This window comes from Rhinolophus sinicus, chromosome 7, assembly GCF_057876585.1.
Source record: "Rhinolophus sinicus isolate RSI-liver-muscle chromosome 7, RSI-T2T, whole genome shotgun sequence".
Classification (NCBI taxonomy): domain Eukaryota; kingdom Metazoa; phylum Chordata; class Mammalia; order Chiroptera; family Rhinolophidae; genus Rhinolophus; species Rhinolophus sinicus.
In genome coordinates this window covers 28,199,786-28,223,045 of record NC_142507.1, presented here as the reverse complement: position 1 = coordinate 28,223,045, position 23,260 = coordinate 28,199,786, and the positions used below count along the sequence as shown (strand labels likewise).

Below are 23,260 nucleotides of genomic sequence, written 5' to 3'. Positions count from 1 at the left end.
AGCACAGTATGTTTGTTTATACTAGCATCACCACAAACACATTACACACTATGATGTTAGATTGTTACGACCTCATGAGGTGTTAGAATTTTTCAGCCTCATTATAATCTTAAGGGACTGTCAACATATATGTAGTCTGTCATTGACTGAAGTGTCCTTATGCTTGACTGTAAAGCTTTTTTGGTTTATTTTTTTCTTTTTAATTGTGGTAAAATATGCACAACATGAAATTTACCATGTTAAATGCCTTTAACTGTACAATGCAATAATGTTCAGTATATCAACATTGTTGTGTAACCAATCTCCAGAACTTTTTCATCTTACAAAACTGAAGCTATACACTCATTAAACAACATGTTTTAAAATTTTAGCATTGATTAATACTTGTAGCTCTAATTCTTTGATTTTAATTGTAACAGTATTCTGTCATCGATTATACCATGTTATGCTTAGATTTTTATTTTTCTAAAATTTTACTATTAGAAATAATGCACAATAGTTCGGTGGTTACCAGAGGGTAAGAGGTGATAGATAATGGTAAAAAGGATCAAATATATGGTGATGGAAGGTGACTCACAATATGATATATAGATGATGTATTACAGAACTGGACACCTGAAACCTATGAAACTTTACTAACAATTGTCTCCCAAATTAATTAAAAAAAAGAAAAGAAAGAAAGAATGCTTAGTTAGCATTCTTGTTCCTGCCTCCCTATGAGCACTCACATGATTTTGTCTTGCTTTATGCCTGGATCTCTGTAATTATTACCAGTTTCCTCACCAAAATAGTTGTACCAGTGTAGTATTAACCTCAGCAGTGAATGAGCTTCCAATCTCTATATCCTCGTTAAACGAGGCTTAATATTTGTCAATCTGATGGATAGTCATTATGGTTTTAATTCATGTTTCTCTGATGACTGTTGAGGTCGAACATCTTTTTATGTGTTTATTGTCATTCCTGTTTCCTCTACTGTGAACCTTCTTATTCTTTTGTCTTTTCCTTGTTGATTCATAGGATGAGTTCTCTCTATATTTTGGATGCTAACATTTTACCTGTTATGTTACTCATACCATCTTTCAGTCAGTGGTTCTTTTCATTTGCCTTTTGTTGAGCCTTTTTTTTAGTTTATCAATTTTTTAGTTTGTGCTTTAAAAAATTTTTTATTTAAGAAATCCTTTCTTATATCCCAAGGTCATAAGGATATGTCATGTTTTCTTAAAATTTATGTTTTGTTCTTCATATTTAGGCATTAATCTGCCTAGAATTGATTTTTATGTACACTGTGAGAGATCTAATTTTATTTTTCTATGTGGATAAAAATGTTCCAACACTGCTAACTAAACAGTCCATTCTCTTCCTATTTTTTCTTTTCCTTTTGAATTAATTTGGGATTTGCAGAACAATACATAAACAGTACAAAAAAATTCCTATATACCTTCACTCAGATTCATGACATGTTAATATTTAATGTTTTTGCATGCATTTGCGTGTATGCTTTCTTTCCCTTTTCCTCTCCCTCCACATAGAGACCATTTTTTTCTGAACCATTTGGGAGTAAGTTACAAACATAATGTCTTTTCCCTCCTAAGTACTTCACTGTGTATTTACTGAAATACAACAATATAATTCTCTGTATGTCAAAATCAGGATATTAACATCGATACAGACATTTTTTTTTTTTTTTTTAAGATTTTATTGGGGAAGGCGAACAGGACTTTATTAGGGAACAGTGTGTACTTCAGGACTTTTTTTTTTTCAAGTCAAGTTGTTGTCCTTTCAGTCTTAGTTGTGGAGGGCGCAGCTCAGCTCCAGGTCTAGTTGCCGTTGCTTGTTGCAGGGGGCACAGCCCACCATCCCTTGCAGGAGTCAAACCGGCAACCTTGTGGTTGAGAGGGCATCCAACCAATACACCAACCAACTGAGCCATCCGGGAGCTCAGCGGCAGCTCAGCTCAAGGTGCCGTGTTCAATTTTAGTTGCAGGGGGCGTTGCCCACCATCCCTTGTGGGAGTCGAGGAATTGAACTGGCAACCTTGTGGTTGAGAGCCCACTGGCCCATGTGGGAATCGAACCGGCAGCCTTCGGAGTTAGGAGCACGGAGCTCTAACCGCCTGAGCCACCAGTCCGGCCCCCAATACAGACTTTTATTTATAGGCCCTATTCAAATTCTGCCAGTTTTCCAACTAATGCTTTTTAAAGCAGAATACTAATTGTTTTTTTTCCCCCTGATACATGAGTCGGGTTTACATTTGGTGTTTCTAGTCTCCTTTAATCTGGATTTCTGCTGACTTTTATGCCTTTATTGTAGATCCTGTTTTCATATATGCATGTATTAATAATATCTGTTTTGAGGCTTTTCTTTCTCATTAGTCTATTTGTTAGTTCCTGCCCTAATTTCGCATTATCTTAATATTTTTGGTTGATGATAAAGTCTTAATATCTTCTCCAAACTCTTGCCTCTTAGGTCTTCTGTAAGAATATTAGTTAAGTTCTAGGAACAATGCTATTGGAATTTCAGTTTAAATGGAAAGAATCTATAGGTTAATTTAGGAGAATTTACATCTTTGTAGTGAGTTTCTCATGTAGCTAGATTGCCCTGTTTATTCAACTTTTTGATTATGTTTTGTAATTATGTCTTAAATTATGTTTTGTAATTTCTCTACTGACATCTTACATATGGTTTTTATTCTTTATGGTGTACCTGGAGAATTTCTTCTTTAAGGAGACTTTGTCTCCTTTTGGGGTTCTCCTTTCTAGGTGTTCCCATAACACTTTTCACATTGTAGTGCTGTCTCTTTAATTGTCCTCCTCTCATAGATTGTAAATTTCTTGAAGGCAAAAAGGTTCTAGTCCTCCTAGTATTAAGTGCCTAGCATAGTAATTGCCTCTAGTAGTAGTAAATGTTTACAGAGTGAAGGAATGAATATAAAAGTAAATGGATGACAAAATATAGGTCTCCCAATATTTTGCTGCTTACTTTGTGTCCCTCTACATGGGTGTTTCCATAATTTTTTTAGGAGATAAGATTAAAAAAAAATTGAGTATTAAATTTCTGAAGAGTTAGGAAATATTACAGAGAACTTTTATAAATACTTCTATTAAGATGATTTTAAGCACTTCAAAGCTAGAAGATAAGTCCCTATTTCTGGGGCTTAAATTTTAAAACTTTTTTAGTGTTTTTGTTTATATAACAAATTTTAACAGTTTTTTTTTCATATGTACTGTATTTTAAGTTGTACATATTATGTAGTCTCCCTGATTTTTGCCCCCTGGATTTTGAGATGTACTTTACAGGAACAGAGTGTTGTACCCAGGTTGGGAAATTTGATTTTAGTTTTGACTCAGCTACTAGTTTGCCATGATCTTAAGTGAGTCACTTCATGTCTTTGGTCTTTATAAAATGTGGCTGTATCTGCTCAGCATACCTCAAAAGATTTTTCCTGTATTCAGATAGATGGCTGTATGAGAAAGTACTTTGAAAACTATAAAATGATGTTTATGTTATTTCCCCTGGATAGAAGTATTTTGCTTTGAATACACCCAGTAAGTGTTATATGGAAATCTTTTTAAGAGAGTTCAGAAAAGGATTTATTTTGTCAAAGTTGCTCCCATAGTTGGTCAGGGTATGCTCCTCATCTTCATTAGATTTGCAGTGCCTGGGGACAATTTAGCAGGAGCTATAATAGTTAGGGAAGTGAGTGCTATCCAGGACTAGTTGGGTCCATGTGGAGGCATTGGAGAATAAATGACTCCCCCACTCATTCTCCATGTTGTTAGATTTAACTTTATGAAATTACTGTTTCTGTTGGTTAAAAAGATGACTGAATATCAGCAGTTTCTTTCATGAGTTCAACCCACTAATTTAAGTCTTAGTTTTCTTACCTTGTGAAATGGTGATGTTAATAAGTTACAAGATGAGATTTAATGAAATACTTTTACTTGTAAAATTTATTGCAATGTCTGTCACATAGATGCTCGATAAATACAAGTTGTTTTTAACTAAGGCAGCTTGTTGGAGGTTTGAGGGGAACTCAGTATTCCCAGAGTGCAGCAGGAGGGACTTTTCATCACTTCCATCTTAACAACGGGCTCAGGTTTATTGAAGAGTGACAGAAACCCATATGCCTGAGAGAACTCTGTAGGGGGCAGGTAAGCAGGCTGGCCACCCCATAAGCTGGTTGTGAACCTGGAAGGGCCAGTGTTCCCACTGCATATATGTTCCAGATACTGTCTTCCGTAGTTCTTCAGACACTCTGGGCAGTGGGGTGAGGGGAAAGGGACCCGTAGCCAACCTGAGTGTTCATAAGGACCAGCTAAAGAAGGGTTTGCTAAGTAAGAAAAAAATTTATTCCATTCCTACAGGTGTTTTCCTTTAATTTTTGAGTAGGTGATGATTCATCAGGTCAAAAACTGTGAGTGTCCCTATCCGTGTCTTCCAACAAGATTCTTCCGAATCTACGCTGCCCTCTTCAAAACTGTATTACCTCTCATCCTTTTTTTAGTGTTCAGAACTTTCTTAAAGATAATTAGTTGCAAACTGATAATAAATTTGCTTTGCTATTGTTTCTCATATGTTTATATGGATAGATTGACAGATTTATTACTATTCAAGGTCTTATTAATGCTTTTTTCCCCTATAACTGTTTCAAGTTATAAAATTTATAACTAAATTTGTACTAAAATTTATGAATTAAAATTGGGAAATTCTTATTTCTAATAAACACATTCTAATGTTTGTTTAGCAATCTTTGCACATTTATTTGGCATTGTGGGAATTAAAGGGAAATGATTAGGCATCTGATATCCTTGAGATTAAAAACTGGAAGCATGTTTTCTAGGTTGTATGCATTCATACTTTATCAGTTATTTTTGTCTTATCTCTTATTAGTGGAAGTTCATTGTAATGGTAATGTAAAGGGGAGGCTAGATTAGTGGGAAACCTGGAGACTTGGGTTTTTGACTTGGTTTGGCGACTGACTAGTAGCTACGTGACTTTAGGATTATCACCTAACATTTTTTGGTGATAATTTTCTTTCCTCTGACGTGTTAGGTTTTGGACTGGATGATCTCTGAGGTTTTTCTGGACTTAAAAGATTGGTAGCATTTAAAGAGTTTCAGCTGGAAAGTGGTGTTTATATGAAGATCCCAAGCTAAAAGTATTAAAATATTTAAAACTATTAAAAAATAACACACACACACACACACACACACACACACGACAAGCAGAACTATAGAAAAATGCCCATAGATTCAAGAGATCTAGAAGGCAGCTAATGTACACACAGCAGCTTTTGTGGAGCAACATCCCCATCTTGTGGCTTTGTTCTCTTCACAGGCATTAGTGGTTGGTTGAAATAAAACCAGAATGCCCTAGCCCTGAATTTGAAAATATAGGTCATAATTTTTTGTTTGTTTGTTTTTGAGTCTTATACTTTGAAAACAAAGTAGTCTTAACTGCTATAACCTTTTAAATGTTATCATTGCCAATAATTGGTCCATTAATCTTAGAACTGTTTTCCCAGAATGCTATATAGAGATGATGAAAAGTTTAGGAGTAACTAGGTTTATCACTTTTACGGCACTGAAGTAAGGAGAAACATTAAATTATACATTGTTTACTTTGTAGTTTTGGATGCTTGTAATGGTTACCTGACTGAATTGGTTATAAAAAGGAGGCAATGAAATTCAACATAAGTTTAGAATTGTTCTTGGGGAATGACTTCATAATTATAAAGGGTAATGAAGCTCATTTAAGATTACTTTAAAAAGCAATTCAATAGCAATATATTGTGGAGATCATAACTATACAGCTATAGGAAAATAGCGGTTGTCCCAATGTTATGTGGATAGAAACTTACAGCTTAGGATAAAATTTCCAGGGACCACTCTACAGGGTTGTATGAAAAGCTTTTATTCTCACACATTTTAGATGACGGTAAGTAGAGTTTTATGTAATTCTACTTAATATGGACTCTAAAATGATTATGGCCAACATTTATTGTTTCAGGTAGATTACCATTAATTTTCACAATGATTCTGTGAGGTAGAAACTATGGTTATCTCAGTTTTACAGATGAGAAAACTGCTGTGGGTCACATGTCACGTGGGCAGTAGAACTGGGCACTGGATCTGGGCAGTCTGACTCCTAGATCAGTGCGAGAATATGCTGCCTTTGAAGCTTGTATTACATAATACTACAAGCAGTGGTTAATGGTTAAGAGTGACTGGTCTAGAAATTGGTAGGTCACATAACTTCTTCAAATGTCAGTTTCCACAAGTGTAAAATTGTTGCTTTTAGGATTAAATGGGATAATTTATTTAAAATTGCATACAATGTATGCTAAACAAATGGTTATTAATAATCACAGTAGTTGTAATAATGACTAGTCTTGTTTTTGTGATCCATAACAGCTCCATGTTTCTGTGGCCCAAGATTTTCAAGCATTTTTTTATGAAGCTCAGTGTATAAAGTGGGTAGTGTTTTAGTTTTAAGTTACAATAATTATTGGCTTTTCATTAGTAAGTGAAAGATGTTTTGGTTTCAGCAAGACAGAAGTACAAAATGACAGTCTTTTTAAAGGAGATGTCACTTCTTTGTGCCTCAGTTTTGTGAGAGAGAGAGAGAGAGAGAGAAAGAGAGAGAGAGAGAGCAAGAGAGAGAGCTCATGCAAACACATGCTTGCTACAGAGCCAAAGAGAGAGGATTCTGAGGGCATTTACCTAATTTTTTCAGGACTTGTTCAGTGGGGCTGGAGGATGTTTCATGTTAGATGCTGTTGTGAACAGGGAGGACCACAGGGTCCATTTTTGGAGAAGCCAGTAATCCTAGGAAAGGTTGTGATAAATTGGAAGAGTCGTGGTTGGGACCAGGGATTGAAGGTCAAAGTGATGCCAAAGACCAGTGTTAGTGAGAATGAGGGAGGGGAACCTGTGAAAGGCTGGGCGGTTCTAAGCAAGAAGGATATCTGTGTGAAGATTTTAGAAATAAAGCAGGGAGTGATCAAGTTAAAAGTTAGAGATGTACAGGTGTGAGAAAGGTTTGTGCATTGTGTATAGTTTGCTCTGGTTTGGGCAAACGGGTGAAGGACGTGTCCTAGGAAAATGTCATATTCATGAGGATGTTTGTTCTCAAATCAAGTAACTACCAAGTGAGGATTAATGATCATGTGCTTGTGCTGACATAGGAGAGGTAGGACCCCACTGGTTAGGGATGAGAATAGGAAAAAGACTGGCTGCGGACCGTGGGTGGGGCTGCTTTTGCATTCTAGAAAATAGTACCTTTTAGTGCATTTTGAAAGATTAACATAGTTCTATTCTTTAAAAATCATTAGAGAGTATATTTTAATGAAATTGAACTTTTATGAACTTACTGGTCATGCTCCTTAATTTGTTGCAATGTTTTTGGCTAGAACAGAAATCTCAACTATTCACTATATAATGATTTCCTTATGATTAACTTACGTCAGTACAAAATTAATTACGAATTTGTATATATGTTTTATATTTCTGTTAATGTATGATACCGTGCTTTCTTTAGTGTTTTCATTTTAAGAGATTGTTAGATTCAGCATTTTCTGGGGCACAATGTTTTTTAGAGGCAATTTGGTCTTTTGGGGAAATAATATATAAAGATTAACTTGGAAAAAGCTGAATTTGAATATATGTAGCACTTAAAATTATGAGGTTTTTACATTTACATTGACATTCTTTTGTATAGGAGTTAAAGTTCCTCGTAATTTTCGCTTGTTGGAAGAACTTGAAGAAGGACAAAAAGGAGTAGGCGATGGTACGGTTAGCTGGGGCCTTGAAGATGATGAAGATATGACACTTACAAGGTGGACAGGCATGATTATTGGGCCACCAAGGGTCAGTGCTATAAATTACGTATTTTTTTCTGTTAATACTTATCTTCACTTTAGAGTAAGCATTTTATAATACTGATGTTAAAATAATTATAATGACTGAAAGTTACTCCTTTTTTATTTATTTTATATGCTTTTATTGATGCTTCCCATGTGCAGGGTATAATACTTGACTTTCTGGAGGATTGTGGGGGAAAGATTGATACGGTCATTGCCATCAAGGTGTTTGCAGTTTAGTAGAGAAGAAAAAAAATAAGTACAAATGACAGATTCTAAATATGGCAGAGAAAGTTCACTATGGGACGTTAGAATATGTTTCTTCTAACTGGAATAATTGAGGAAGGCTGAACAGTTGAGGAAGTTGCCTTTGGAATGAGCCTTAAAAAACTGACTGGTAGAATTTCACAAGGTGGTGATGGGGATGGAGAACATTCCAGATAGAGAGGAGAAAAGGTGAGGAAATGGAGGGAATATTTGGGAAAAGCAAACAGTATTTTGACGTAACATATTACTAACCCACTATATATAACAAAGTTTCTAAATTGGTTTCTATTGAGTGCACATTGCTATTTGCTCTCTGCCGTTTGACTTGCCATGTAAATGCTATAGGGCTCAGTTTCTTCATGTATAAAATATATTGAAAAGTCTATGATTCTTACAGACAGTATTTTCTAGTGTTGCTGGCAACATGCCCATTGTGTTTTATTCTCAGGTCTTAAGTTTATGAAGTTTTATTTTTACATAAAATTTTTTCAGATTGGGAAATTTTTTTCTACATTCCATTGCTTATTCAAAGGTCCCATTTACTGCGCTCCCTGCAGTGAGTCTTTTAAATATGTATTGTGTAATGTTTTGACTTGCTGGGAAGAACACAAATTTGAAAGTTGTTAGTCGGATTTTGTTTACTGTTTGCTATCTTGTGATGAGAACATTTCACCTGTTTTCCTGTTGGGTGGAATGTTTTCCTATTGATTATTACAAAAGACAAATGGATCAGTTAATTAGCAATGTTAACTTTAAAGAGTAAATTAATGTATGTTTTATATTTTCTGGTATTCCTTTGCAAAATTTGTGCACACTGTTGAACTAACAAACTCTCCCCGCCCCGCCCCACTCTGATTTTTCCATAAGACTTTGAGAAAGGAAATATAATATTGATGGTTAGAATTTTTGATATATTTTATAACTTGTTATTTGTAATGAAAACCTTGATTTTTCACTGCCAGTGAACATTATTACCATGGTCTGTTTGGTTAAAAAAAACAAAAAGTCCTCATAATTTACAAACATTTTTACTTAATAAATAGTTTGAACATCTGACAGTCTAAACTTGATGGAGTATGAATTTGAAATTATTTAGATTTGTTTTTTTCCCCAGCTACTACCTCTAATGGACTTTAAACTTGAAGAATGTTTTGGAGCTTGTGTATGAGTTCCATAGTGATTGTTATGGGCAGTTTCATAGCACAGTTCCCAAGTGTGAAGAGTCGCTCCCATTGATCTCTCATCCAGTTGTGGACACCAGCAGGACTGTCCAGACTGGGCCCTTTTCTAGTGTTGCTGAACTGCAGGAAGCTCCCTAGTCCAGGCTGTGCCCGTTGTGGTGCAAAGGCTGTTCTAGCTTGTACAGAGGGCAGGGCCTGCTCCGCAAGGGGGACATAGAGCAGATGCTGCCAACTTCCGTGCCAGGCTTCTCTTCCAGTGGGTCCTCTGCTTTCTATGGGTGGTAGTCTTGGAGCACCCTCTCACTTTTTTTGGGTAACAGAAAGAGGCAGGAGGGAAGTACCTTGCAAAGGCACAGTATTCTTCCCAAGCCAGACTCTTCACCACCCATTGATTTTCTGCTTGGCATCCTTTTTCCAATTATATTCCTCACTGAAACATGTGGGACTGGGTGAAGGTGAGTGGCCACAGCAATCACTCATTTGCTATTTAATAAAACCTGCTGGGGTTGGTGTCTCACTTTAGTTGTTTTCTCTTTAGAAGATGCTATATTTAGAGCAATTTTGTCTTCAGCTTTAGGTATCTACATCCAGCCAGGATAATAGAACAATTCTTACCGTAACATACTGTTCCTTGTGAGCTGTTTATTTTTTATGTATTTACTGATTAAGATTCCTGTTTTTTTGTGTTATTGCTGTATCTGTTTGGATTTATATGATTAGCAATTTTGTTTTTCCATGTATGTTTGTATGAAATTTTCTGAAGAATTTAGCATTAGAGGTTTAGTTACTTACATGTGTGTTAAGTTTCCTTATATGTAAATAGAAGTGCTATACCCATCTTCAGAAGTTTTGAGAATTGAATTAATAATTAGATAATAGGTGAGTACCTGACTAGAGTACATACTTAGTACATATTAGTTCCTTTTACTACTCTGTTTTTTATTTTACTCTTTTGTTAGATAATAGAGACTTGGCTGTTAACTTAAAATTTAGAGGTGAAAAGAAAAATTAACCCAAAGGGTCAAGTTAGGATGATGTTTGCTGTAAGCACTGAATTAGATCAGTAGGCTAGCTTAGAGATTTTTAACTTTTTTTTTTTTTAATTGAGGTATAATTTACATATAGTGAAATGCATAGATCTTACCAGGAGTTTTGACAAATCTACTTTGTTACTCACACCCTTAATGAGATATAGAACATTTTCATCACCCCAGAAAGTTCCCTGTGCTCCTTCCCATTCCCATCCCTACTGTAACCAGTATTTTGTGCACCCTAGCATAGTTTTGACTTGTAGAACTTTGTATAAGTTGAATCATGCAGTGTGTGCATTTACCAGTCTACTTCTTTGACTCAGCATGTCTCCGAAGTTCACCTATGTTGTTCCATGTGGTAGTAGTGTTTCTTTTTATTACTGAGTATTATTATACTGTATGGATATACCATAATATGTTCATCAGTTCTCCTGTTCATGGGCATTTGGATTTTACCTACTTTCTGGCCATTACAAATAAAGGTGGCATATGATTACCTTTAACATTATGGAATTTCTCGGGGGCTATAATAATAATAATTATAATAATTATTATTATTGTTATCTTTTTTAAAGAAAATTTTCTAGAGAAGCTGATGTGCATCCAAATTGGAGAACGACAGACTAGATGATTTCCTTGAGCTCTGTCTGATTTTAGTACTTTTTATACATATCAAAGGTGCTGGTCATATTATTAATATGTTTGCCATTAAACTTGGATGAGCTTTATACAGCTGTTTCTTTTTTTAAATATTAAAATATTTAATATATATACAAGATTGTTGAATACATTTTAAATTACAGTAGTTTAATATCCCAGTTCTGACCTCCACTTGGGAATAACTCTTACTTAAGGGGAAGGAAACTGTAGGTCAGTTTTGGCAAGTGAAATCTGTAGGCAAATGGTTCCCCCACTCCAGGTTTATTATAGAAACCAACAGGCATTACATTTGTTCCTTTTATTTATTTTTTATTTTCTTGTTTTAATTGTATACCAGTAAGTTAATCAAGTGAACAAAATCCATAAGGATAAAGAAGAATTAGTTATAGGCATGAAAAGTAAGCCCTGAATAATCTAGAAGCAGTTAAGTCTGGTAGCTTTAAAATGACTTTTTAATAATGGTAATGTTAAACTTCTCGATTAAGAAACCCCATTTTAAAATGATTTGGAAATATGAAGTTTACTGTTTTATCTCTGAATTCAGATAATAGAATTTAATGATCCACAAAATTAATGAAATAGTAATGTAAATATAACTAATAAGAGGCATGAAATAATTGTTTTATTGCTGTAAGATGGTATAATATAGTGTTTTCCCTCTTGCTAGAAGTTACTGATTGCCATATAAGTTGGTAGCCATATAATTTATTGTCCAACCAGACCATTTTGAGAATAAAAAGAAGCACTATTCATAAAAGAAGCATTAGAACAGTAGGGATAAATAGAATTGTCCTAGATGAATGGGAACCTTTATGTATGCGTGACACAGTCAAGTTGTCCCTCCCCCGACAGTGTGAACTTTTTTAGTACAACCTGAATTTAAGTGGTTTGCTTTTTCCTTTTAATTTGTTACAGGCATTGATTGTATCACAAAAATCAAGTTATGATCATTTTGATATGACTTTGTAGAATTATTTTATAAAATCTCTATTTTTAAGTATGCTTGCTGCATTTTTTTCTAATCATGTAGGTCAAATAAATTTGAATATAGAAAAGTAAATTCTTGATCACATACACAATAATATCAAGTACATTCACATTGTACTTTTCCTTTTTATTAGCACTTGAATATTATTATTATTATTTTTTGCCTTCCAGACAAATTATGAAAACAGAATATATAGCCTGAAAGTAGAATGTGGACCTAAATACCCAGAAGCTCCTCCATCAGTTAGATTTGTAACCAAAATTAATATGAATGGAATAAATAATTCCAGTGGAATGGTAAGTTAAAGTAGTTGTTTTTTTTTTTTTTCCTTATATAACCTATAATATATAGTGAGGAGAAAGTTAAAGAAAAAAAGAACCTTTGTTTAGCTGAAAGTCTAAAGAAGTTTATCTTATATTGTTTTTCTTTCATAAATCAATCTATCCTTAAAAACCTTCATGTACCAGCCAATATAGATGAGATAGTAACACTTCACTTAAGGTTTTATTAATTGCGTCAGTAGTCCTATTTCATTGAATCTTTATTTGGTGAAAAGATGACCATTATTATTATTTGTAATGTTGTTTGTCTTTAGGGTTAAGTTATATTTGGTGAGATTAAAAGGATGAGTATTGACGAAGAGGAGCTTTTCTTTGAATAACAAGTATGTCTGTATTGGAACACACAGTCATAGTTGAGCACTATTGTTTATTTAAAGCAAATAAACAAAACTGATGCAGTCTATCTGACTCACACAAGAATGTTAGTGGAAATAGCTCAATTTCCAATATGAATAGATTGTTAGGTTCATGTTAAGACTTTAAAGTTCAGGCTCTCAAGGTGTCATGTTGAGAACACACTTAAATGCAAAATAGGCGTACATGTTGGGAAGCATTATAACATAATAATAATAAAATGAACATCATCCATCTTAGGAAATAGAATGTTACCAATATCCTTAACTTCTTCTGTGCTCCTCCACATCCCATTTTGTGTTGTTCTCTTTTTCCACCAATGGTAATTAACATCTTGAAAATTTTCTTTTATATTTTCTTCTTTATAGTTTTACCTAATATATCTCATATGTACACCTGTCCTCCTGTGCTCTTTCCTTCCCTTTCTCTTCCTTCTCTCCTCTCTCTCTCTCTCTCCCTCTCTCTCCCCCTCTCTCCCCCTCTCTCCCCCTCTCTCCTCTCTCTCCTCTCCTCTCCTCTCCCCTCTCCCCTCTCCCCTCTCCCCTCTCCCCTCTCCCCTCTCCCCTCTCCCCTCTCCCCTCTCCCCTCTCCCCTCTCCCCTCTCCCCTCTCCCCTCTCCCCTCTCCCCTCTCCCCTCTCCCCTCTCCCCTCTCCCCTCTCCCCTCTCCCCTCTCCCCTCTCTCCTTCCCACTCTCTCCTCTCTCTCTCTGTCTATCAGAAACCATGAATTTATACCAGTACCTCCAATTCCAACAGTGCAGGGTTTGTTCCACATTTCAACCTTCCCATATTTGTAATTCCCTTCTCCAACAGTGAGAAACCTGGCGGCCAACTGTCCCCAATATATTTACTTAAATTTGCTCAATTCTCTCTGTACGTAACCACACTTCTGGCAACAGGTTGAGTTCTGGACACACAGGTAGCCCCGCACACCCCAACCCCAGCCTAGTATGGAGGCCCAAAGCTGGGCCCCAGGTAGACTCGCATCTCCCTGCTGGGTGCATTGGCCGAAAGCATGACCCTCACAGAGGAGGAAGGTGGAAAGATCATTAGAAATCTCAACCCTACATCTGCTGGGTCACTCTCAAACTCCCTATCTGGTATGTGCCAACTCAAAGCTGGACCCTGAGGATTGTCTCTGTCTGTCAATCTTTGTAATTTGCCAGGATGTTTAGTCCATTTACATTTAATGTACAGTAATTATTAACTCATTGAGGTTTAAATAAGTAATCTTATTTTACGGTTTTTGTTTTCCCATGTGTTTCTTGTTTTCGCCTACTTTTGAAACGGTTGTTCTCAACTTTTTAATTCCATTTTTGTTCTTCCAATGGGTATTCTAGAAATTATGATATGGATACTTAACTATTTCTATGTTAAGTAATAGTAAGAGATATGATGGAGTCAGGATTAAGAAACATTTTGAATTTACAGAAAGGATATTGTTTAGGGAATTTCTTTTATGACAGCATTACCTTTATGAGGAATATATTTTTGTTAATTTTCTCGTATCAGGTGTAATTTTTCTTCTCAACTGTTCATTTGTTTTCATATTATAGAGTCTGTGAATTAAGTAATTACTGGTGGATTCTGCACTATTGTGGGAACTAGGAAATTTAGGAATCAATTTCAAACCAACCTTTAATAATCTGTAACAAACTTTTAACAACCTTTATCTGATCTCATGGGCTTCTTGTCTACCTTTTGACATTTTGCCTCTCTCTCTTCTCTATTTGTCTTCCCTCAACCTATCTATCATTAAGTCCTGTCAGTCTTTGTTGAAAATGTAACTTGCATCAGGTCTTATGTTTCTGTTTACATTGTTACTAAATGAATGTTGATCCTCATCTGTTATCTGGACCTTTACATCAATCTCTCTGATTCTACTTTTTTTATCCCCTCCAATCTCTACAAAGCAAGCTGCCAGAGAGATCTTTTTTTTTTTTTTTAATTTTATTTTATTAAATTTATTGGGGTGACAATTGTTAGTAAAATTACATAGATTTCAGGTGTACAATTCTGTATTACATCATCTATAAATCCCATTGTGTGTTCATCACCCAGAGTCAGTTCTCCTTCCATCACCATATATTCGATCCCCCTTACCCTCATCTCCCACCCCCCACCCCCCACCCCCCTTACCCTCTGGCAACCACTAAACTATTGTCTGTGTCTATGAGTTTCTGTTTCTCATTTGTTTGTCTTGTTCTTTTGTTGTTTTTGGTTTATATACCACATGTCTTTCTAAAACACAAATTGTAGCTTGTCACTTATGTGCTTTAAATCCTTTAATGGCTTCAGTCACAATGGGCATACTTCTTGCCATAGTTCATCAGGAACTCAACAGGGTGCACACTGCCCTGCACACCTTTTGTTTGGTTTTATAGGACCTTTGCACTTTCTGTTATTCCTGTCTTGACATCTCCCCCATTCTGGCTAATCCTTATAGATTATCAGTGTGTAAATGTCACTTTCTCTGAGAGGTCTTAACTGATTCCCCCATCTGAATTATGTCTCTTGTTACTGTTACAATCATATTGTTATTCCTTTCCTTTGTAACAGCTACTGTGAATTATCACTTTTCTCTTGTTTTTATTTTTGGTGTTTTTAAAAGAAATATTTCTAACATACACAGACCATTTTTAGAGAATAAGATAACTCACATCCTCCACCTTACTTTGTCATATCTTAACATTTTTGTCTTATTTGTAGCAGACCTTTTTAAAAGACTCATTATAAATAGTTAACTCTGTGCCTTTCTCCAGTTTCTCCCCTTTTCTTTCTTCAGAGGTAGTCCCATTTTGAATTTGGTGATTATAATTTCTGTGCATGATTGTTGTGCTATTACTACTATGCATGTGTGTGTAAACTTCTGTATTGTATCCCTTTTGTGTGGAATTGTATGTCAGTGATTTTTGAGATTCACCAATGTTGAGTCATGCAAATTAGATTGTTTCTTTTTATTGTTTAATATTCAATTTTTCACTTGCTGGGCATTTGGGTTTTTTTTTTTTTTTTTTTTTTTTTCAGTTTTCACTGAAAAGATTGCTATAAAGAATATTCTTGTACAGTATTCTTATACCCTAAGGCAGTGCCTCTCAGGACCCGGTATTTGTTTATTGGTTCCAATATGTTGTGGATAAATGCTTTTGTAAAATATAATAAAATTGCATTACTAGAAAAGTAAAATAAAAAGACAAAATGCTCAGAATTTTTAAAATAAAAAATTCTCTGTCAAACTATTGTAGAACTCTCTCAATGTTTATTCTCAATTTCTGTGTTTATCTTGTCATGGATGAGTAAAATCAGTTCAAGGTCTGGCACTGTTCCATGGAACAGTGAGTAGCACTTGCTCCAGGGCATATATCTAGAAGTGGCATGTCTGCTGAGTGTGGGGCTTGTCTTGAGCTTGATTGAGTATTGCCAAGTTGCTCTCCACAGGGTTATGTTCATGTCTGTCCCTCTAGCTATATGTAATATTACCCTGTGAATGTACATTCCCACCAGCACTTCATATTGCCAAGCTGGAATGGATATTTGAAATCAGAAAAATAAATACTGATTTTAATTATTAGAATGTTGGTGTTTATAAAGGGTTGAGGTGAGGTATATGTATTGGACATCAGTTTTTCTCTTGATTGATAGTTAAGAATTTAAATTATTACTTTTATAAGTAGTAAATAGCATGGAATTTCACATTGCCCATTGGTGATTGTGCCAGCATAATTTTATATATTTTGAGGTTATTTAAGTACCGGATGAATTATAGGTATTGCTTTAGTCATTTTGGTTTATATTTATTTAATACAACTAGTCAAAATTATTCCTTGTGGGTGGTTAGCATTATACAGCATAAATTACAATGCTTTATGCTGTGAGGTCTCAAGTTTTAGAAGTTATTGTATATTATAGACTGATAAGATACAGATTTGTTCTGACATGATATTTATTTCCCCATGCTCTTTTCTCCCTCCTCCCTTTTCATCTATTTCCCCCCCACATTTTTTATGCACTTTGTTGGTGTTTTACAGGATTTACAATCACTTATGTTTATTTTATTCTTTTAACTTTACAGCTGGAAGTGTTTTCTTTTGCTTTGGAAATGACTTGTTATTCTCTCAACTTATTGTATAAACTTGTTCAGTTATGGAGTTTATTTAAAATAGGATAATGGGGTTGCTACTCATGTAAGTTAAAACATTGGAGGAAGCATTTTAAAATACGTCTTAACATTCTTATCGTTTCAGTTACTTGTAAGAGAGTTATAAAAATTATTGTTCTTTTCTATTTTTAAATAGTTGTATTGTGATATAATTCACATACCATAAACTTTACTCATTTAAAGTGTGTAATTCAATGTTTTTTAGTAGTCACAGGGTTGTGGTGTACCCATTACTACAATCCAATTTTAGAACATTTTTGTTTCTCTGAGACCCCTTACCCATTAGTTGTCACTTTCTGTGCCACTTCCCGTGCCCTAAATAACCACTAATTTATTTTCTGTCTATATAGATTTGCCTATTCTGGACTTTTTGTGTAAATAGAATTATGCATATGTGTTCTTTTGTTACTGACTTCTTTCACTTAACATAATATTTTCAAGGTTCAAGTTTTAGCATATATCAGTACTTGGTTTCTTTTTATTGCTGAATACTATTCCGTTATAAGATATATCACATTCTGTTTATTCATTCATCACCTGATGGATATTTGGGTTTTCCACTTTTAACTATTATGAATGCTGCTGTGAACATTTGTGTACAAGTTTTTGTGTGGGCAAATATTTTCATTTCTCTTGAGTGTATACCTAAGAGTGAGATTGCTGGGTTATATGGTAATTCAGTGTTTAACTTTTTTTAGGAACTGCCAGACTGTTTTTTTTAAAGTGGACATACCATTTTACATTCCCACCATCATTACATAAGGGTTCCAACTTTTCTGCATTCTATATCTTTTTTATTATAACCATCCTAGTGAGTGTGAAGTGGTATTTCATTGTGGTTTTGATTTGCAACTCCCGGATCAGGCTAATGTTGAGCACATTTTCAAATGCTTATTGGTCATTTGTATATCTCCTTTGGAGTAATGTCTATTCAGATTCTTTGTGTATTTTTTAAAGCAGTTTAACAAAACAAGGACTTATTATCTCACAGTTTCCGTTGGCCATGAATGTAGGTGCAGCTTTGCTGGGTCCTGTGACTCAGGGTCTCTCACAAAATGTCAGTCTGTGTTGTAGTCTCATACAAATGCTTGACTGAGGAAAGATCTAATTCTAACCTCAGTCTTTTGGTTGTTGGCAGGATTCAGTTCTTTTTGGGTTTTTGGACTGAGGGCCTCAGTTTCTTGCATGCTGTTGCGTAGAGAGCACCTTCAGTTGCTTGCTGTGTAAGCCTCTCTTCAGGGCAGTTCACAGCCTGGCAGCAGACTTCCTTCCGCGAAGCAAGGAGTAAAAGCAAGAAAGGGCAAGATACAAGCCTGAATATTTTTGTAACTTACCATAAATGACATTCCAATCAGACATTAGAAGCAAATCACTATGTCTAACCCTTACTCAAAGGGAGGGATTACATAGAACGTGAATATCAGGAATTGAAGATCTTTGGGAACCATTTTAAAAGCGTCTATCTTAGTTTGGGCAGCTATGACAAAAATACCGTGGACTGAGTGGTTTAAACACCAGAAATTTATTTCTCACAGTTCTGGAGGCTGGGAAGTTCAAGTTCAGGGCACTAGCATGGTTGGGTTTTGGTGAGAATTCTCATCTTTGATTGTTGACGATGGGACTTCTTGTTGGATGTGAGAGCGAGCTATAGTCTCTTTCTCCTCTCAAAGGGATACTAATCCCATTATGGGGGTTCCACCTTTATGACCTTATCTAAATCTAATTACTTCCCAAAGACCTCAGCTCCTAATACCATCCCTGTTGGGGTTAGGATTTTTTTTTTGTTTAAGGCGGGTGCAGCTTGCAGTGGCCCATGCGGGGATTGAACCGGCAACCTTGTTATTAGCACCATGCTCTAACCAACTGAGCTAACCAGCTTCCCCTAGGGGTTAGGGTTTTAACATAAGAATTTTGAGGGGAACACAAACATGTAGTCCATAACAGCTGCTACCACAGTCGTCCTTTGCCCATAGTTTAACTGAGATATTTAGCCTTTTATTACTGTATTGTAAAAGTTCTTTATATACTGAACAAGAGCTCCTTATCTAGTATATGATTTGCAAGTATTTTTCCATTCCATGGATTGTCTCTTTGGTTTCTTGATGGTATGGTTTGCAATGCAAAAAATTTTAATTTTGATATAGCCATTTTATTATTTTTTCTTTTGTTGAATGTACTTTAGGTATTATATCTAAGAAACCATTACCAAATCCAATATCAGGAAGATTTATTCCTGTTTTCTTCTAAGAGTTTTATAGCTTTCACTCTTTTTTTTTTTTTTTTAACTTTTATTTATTTTAAGTGTGTTTTTCCAGGACCCATCAGCTCCAAGTCAAGTAGTTGTTTCAATCTGGTTGTGGAGGGCTCAGCTCACAGTGGCATATGTGTGGATGGAACCAGCAACCTTGTTGTTAAGAGCACCGTGCTCTAACCAACTGAGCTAACTGGCCGCCCTATAGCTTTCATTTTTAGGTCTGTGATCCATTTTGAGTTAATTTTGTGTATGGTGAGAGTTAAGAGTCCAACTTCATTCCTTTGCATATGGATATCTGGTTGTCCCAACACTATTAATTGATGATACTATCCTTTCCTTATTGTGTATTCTTGTCAAAGATCAGTTCACTGTGTATGCGTGATGCATGGATTTATTTTGGGGCTCTCAATTGTATTCCATTGATAGGTATGTCCATCCTTATATAAGTAAAACCTTGATTACTGTAGCTTTGCTGTAAGGCTTGAAATTGGAAGAACTTGGTTCTTCTTTTTCATATTGTTTTGCCTATTTTGAGTTCCGTGCATTTTCATGTGAATTTTAGGATCAGCTTGTCCATTTCTTCAAAAAAATAAGGCATTTGAAATTTTGATAGGGGTTGTATTGAATCTGTAGATCAATTTGAGGAATGTCATCTTAATAATCAATATTAAGTCATCTGATCTGTGTACATCGGATCTTTCCACTTATTTAGGTCTTTAATTTCTGTCAACAATTTTTTATAATTTTCAGTGTACAAGTCCTACACTTTTGTTAAAGCTGTACCTATATAGTTTATTCGTTTATCCTATTGTAACTAGCATTGTTTTACTTTTATTTTCAGATTGTTGTTTGCAAGTGTACAGACATGCAACTCGTTTTTGTATGTTGATCCTATATCCTGCAGCCTTGCTATACTTGTTTATTAGCTCAAATAGTTTTTTGTTTTGTTTTGTTTTGTTTTTTAAATTGGGGAGTACTGGGAACAGTGTGTTTCTCCAGGGCCCATCAGCTCCAAGTCAAGTAACTTTCCCTCAATCCAGCTGTGGAGGGCGCAGTCCAACTCCAAGTCCAGTTGCCGTTCTTAGTCTTAGTTGTAGGGGGTGCAGCCCACCATCATCCCATGCGGGAATCGAACCGGCAACCTTGTTGTTAAGGGCTTGTGCTCTAACCAACTGAACCATCCTGCCGCCTCTCCAGTAGGTTCTTTAGTGAATACCTTGGTATTTTCAGTATACAAGCCCATGTCCACTGCAAATAGCAATAGTTTTACTTCTTCTTTTTTTTTTTTAAATCTGGATGCCTTTATTTCATTTTCTTGCCTTATTGCCTGTTTAGAACCTCTAGTACAATCTTGAATAGCAGTGAAGAGAGTAGAAATCCTTGCCTTGTTCCTGATAAGGAAGAAAGTATTTAGTCTTTCACCATTAAGTATGATGTTAGCTACATATTTTTTATAGATGCCTTTTATTAGGTTGAGGCAGTTCCCTCCTGTTCCTAATTTGAGTGTTTTTATCATGAAAGGTTGTTGGATTTTGTCTGTTGAGATAGTAATGGTTTTTGTTCTGTATTTTATTAATATGGTGTATTACATTGATTGACTTAAAATATTCAACCAACCTTGCATTTCTGTGATAAATCCCATTTGGTTATGGTGCATAATTTTTTTTGTATGTTGCTCAAGGTCACCCATAAGTGAGAGTTTATGGGCTTCTCAGGTCTTTCATGAGCCTGTGCATAGCCCTGTACATGTGTGGTCTCCTAGATTCACAGGTCTATATATTTTAGAACTTTACCCTGTTATTGCCTCCCTAGGCAGCAGAGATATTTAAACAGTTGACACTGATATAAATGCCAGGGATGGGGGTGGCTGTTATGGTGGAGCACAGGCAGTACCCAGTGGGTGAGTTCTGAGGTCAGATAAAGAAAAACCTCGTGAATAGCATTTTCCAGGGAACTGCCAGATAGGTCACGTGATGGCAGTTACCTTGGAATGAGGCTCTGAAGGAGCTCCAACCCCATTCTATCAGTCTTCCACAGTGGAAGATTAATTTAGTACAGTGCATAGAATACATTGGAAAGAAAAATCTCAAAGCAGAGATCAAGTTCACAGTTCTTTCCTAAATTCCAGTGGAGATAAATGCACAGATTTTTGGTAGTAGCATTGGAAATGGAGAGGAACCTTTCAACCTTATTTCATCAAGTAGGAATTGGTAGAGGCGGCCAGGTAGCTCAGTTGGTTAGAGCGTGGTGCTCTTCACAACAAGGTGGCCAATTCCATCCCAACATGGGCCACTGTGAGCTGCGCCCTCCACAACTATATTGAAACAACTACTTGACTTGGAGCTTATGGGTCCTGGAAAAACACTTAAAATAAATAAAAGTTAAAAAAAAAAGGAATTGGTAAATATGTTTACAATGTAGTTATTTAATATGAGGTTTTTTATTTCTGACAATCCAAGTTCACTACATGTTTATTTGTAAAATATAGAAAAGTACACAGACAAGACACAAATTATAGAAAACATCTGATAAAGAAGGAATATTTTTTCGAAATATTATGTGAACCTGCAGTCATAATGTTATCTTTTGTGAAAATAGAGTGAGGCAATGCATTTTTAAAAGGACTTACTAAAATATGTTTAATAAATTGGTGCCATAGTACTTGAAGCTTGGTAGTTAATTTTACTTTTTCCCTCCTTTCAGGTGGATGCACGGAGCATACCAGTGTTAACAAAATGGCAAAATTCATATAGCATTAAAGTTGTACTCCAAGAGCTAAGACGTCTAATGATGTCCAAAGAAAATATGAAGCTTCCACAACCACCAGAAGGACAAACATACAATTAATTTTTGGATCTCAAACTTGTCTTAAATCAACAGTCTTCTACTCATGTTAATGTATTGATTAAATATCACAATGCAAAATACCCACACATTAAGTAAAAGAATTCCAGCTGGTAAACATGACTGGAACATTTGTAAGAATGTATTTAATATATATGCACCTATTATGTTTGCAGATAACAGGAAAAATGCAGCACAATTTTTTTTTAAGGCACTGTCATTTAAACATAAACCTGGAGTATTCAAAATAGAATTAAGGCTTACAAGAGAAAAGTATGGTGAGAAGTGTCAGATAGCTGTGGAAGCATGTGTATTTCTAAAAAGTAAAAAGCTCAAGAAAGAAAAGGAAATGGCATGCTTTATCCCTCTCTCTTAGGGAAACAGTTTTCATTTTAAATTGTCTAGTAAAGTAACAGGTACAATGAATATTGTCACAGATTGTTTTAATTTTTGAAGTGGTGTGGGTGCTGACTACTAGTATCAAAAGTATGTCCAGAATTGTTTTGATACCTGTATTTATAATAAAAAAAATGTTGTGGGGAAGGTCGATGAATTTCTGTTAAGAGATGTTCCTTGTGTTACATGTAACAGACATGGTAAATATTTGTTTACAGTCTTTGTTTGACAAACCATGCATTTAAGTTTAAATGAAATCAACAAAAAGGAAATAGGTGTATGAATATGTGATTTTGAGATTAAAGTTAGTCTTAAAATGTAAATAAAACATGGATCGTGTCCTCAGAAAGTGTGCCATTTCTATTATATTGATGTGGTATATGTACAGTATCTTGCTATCAAAAATTGGAATTATTGTAGCTTTTCATCCATACACACCTTTTATTATTTGTCCTATTTTGTATACTTCTTGTAATTGGAATTTGCGGAGTATTTCAGAGAACAAATTACCTGATTATTTTAAGTTTCTTTGGTGAAGGAGGAATTCCAGGTATTATATTTTGACTTTGATTTCACCAGGAATATATTAAAAATATGTTGGAATTCTAGCAATTTTTATAGAATTATAATTGCAAATCATCCAAATATACATTGCATTTTTTATTCGTCTTTTTTTCTTTGTTTTCCTGTGACATTTCTTCTATCAATGATTTAATACTATCTGGGAATAATTTTATCCATTTCACTTAACTTCCACTTTGGCATATATATAATTCTGAACTGATAGTTTGTTGTATGTTCTGCTTTTACCAAAGTGAAGGTGTTTGGTCACTTTTTCATTTCAAACCACTAGATATACTGTTTTGCTGAAAATTCTCTTTTCTTAGGGAATTCACTGAAAAAAATAGAAAGGTGATTAGGTAA

At 35.1% G+C, this 23,260-nt stretch overlaps 1 protein-coding gene across 2 annotated transcripts in view; it reads left to right on the top strand.

The window, feature by feature from the left end:
• UBE2V2 (ubiquitin conjugating enzyme E2 V2) overlaps positions 1 to 23,009 on the top strand; it is a 41,924-nt gene extending 18,915 nt beyond the window's left edge. For both annotated transcript variants that reach the window (XM_019718434.3, XM_074318463.2), the window contains exons 2-4: positions 7,720 to 7,868; positions 12,159 to 12,284; positions 21,800 to 23,009. In XM_019718434.3, coding sequence (XP_019573993.2) covers positions 7,720 to 7,868; positions 12,159 to 12,284; positions 21,800 to 21,943 — 419 coding nt within the window. In that variant the 3' untranslated portion in view covers positions 21,944 to 23,009. The remainder of the gene's footprint in view (positions 1 to 7,719; positions 7,869 to 12,158; positions 12,285 to 21,799) is intronic.
• Positions 23,010 to 23,260: the final 251 nt, after the last annotated feature.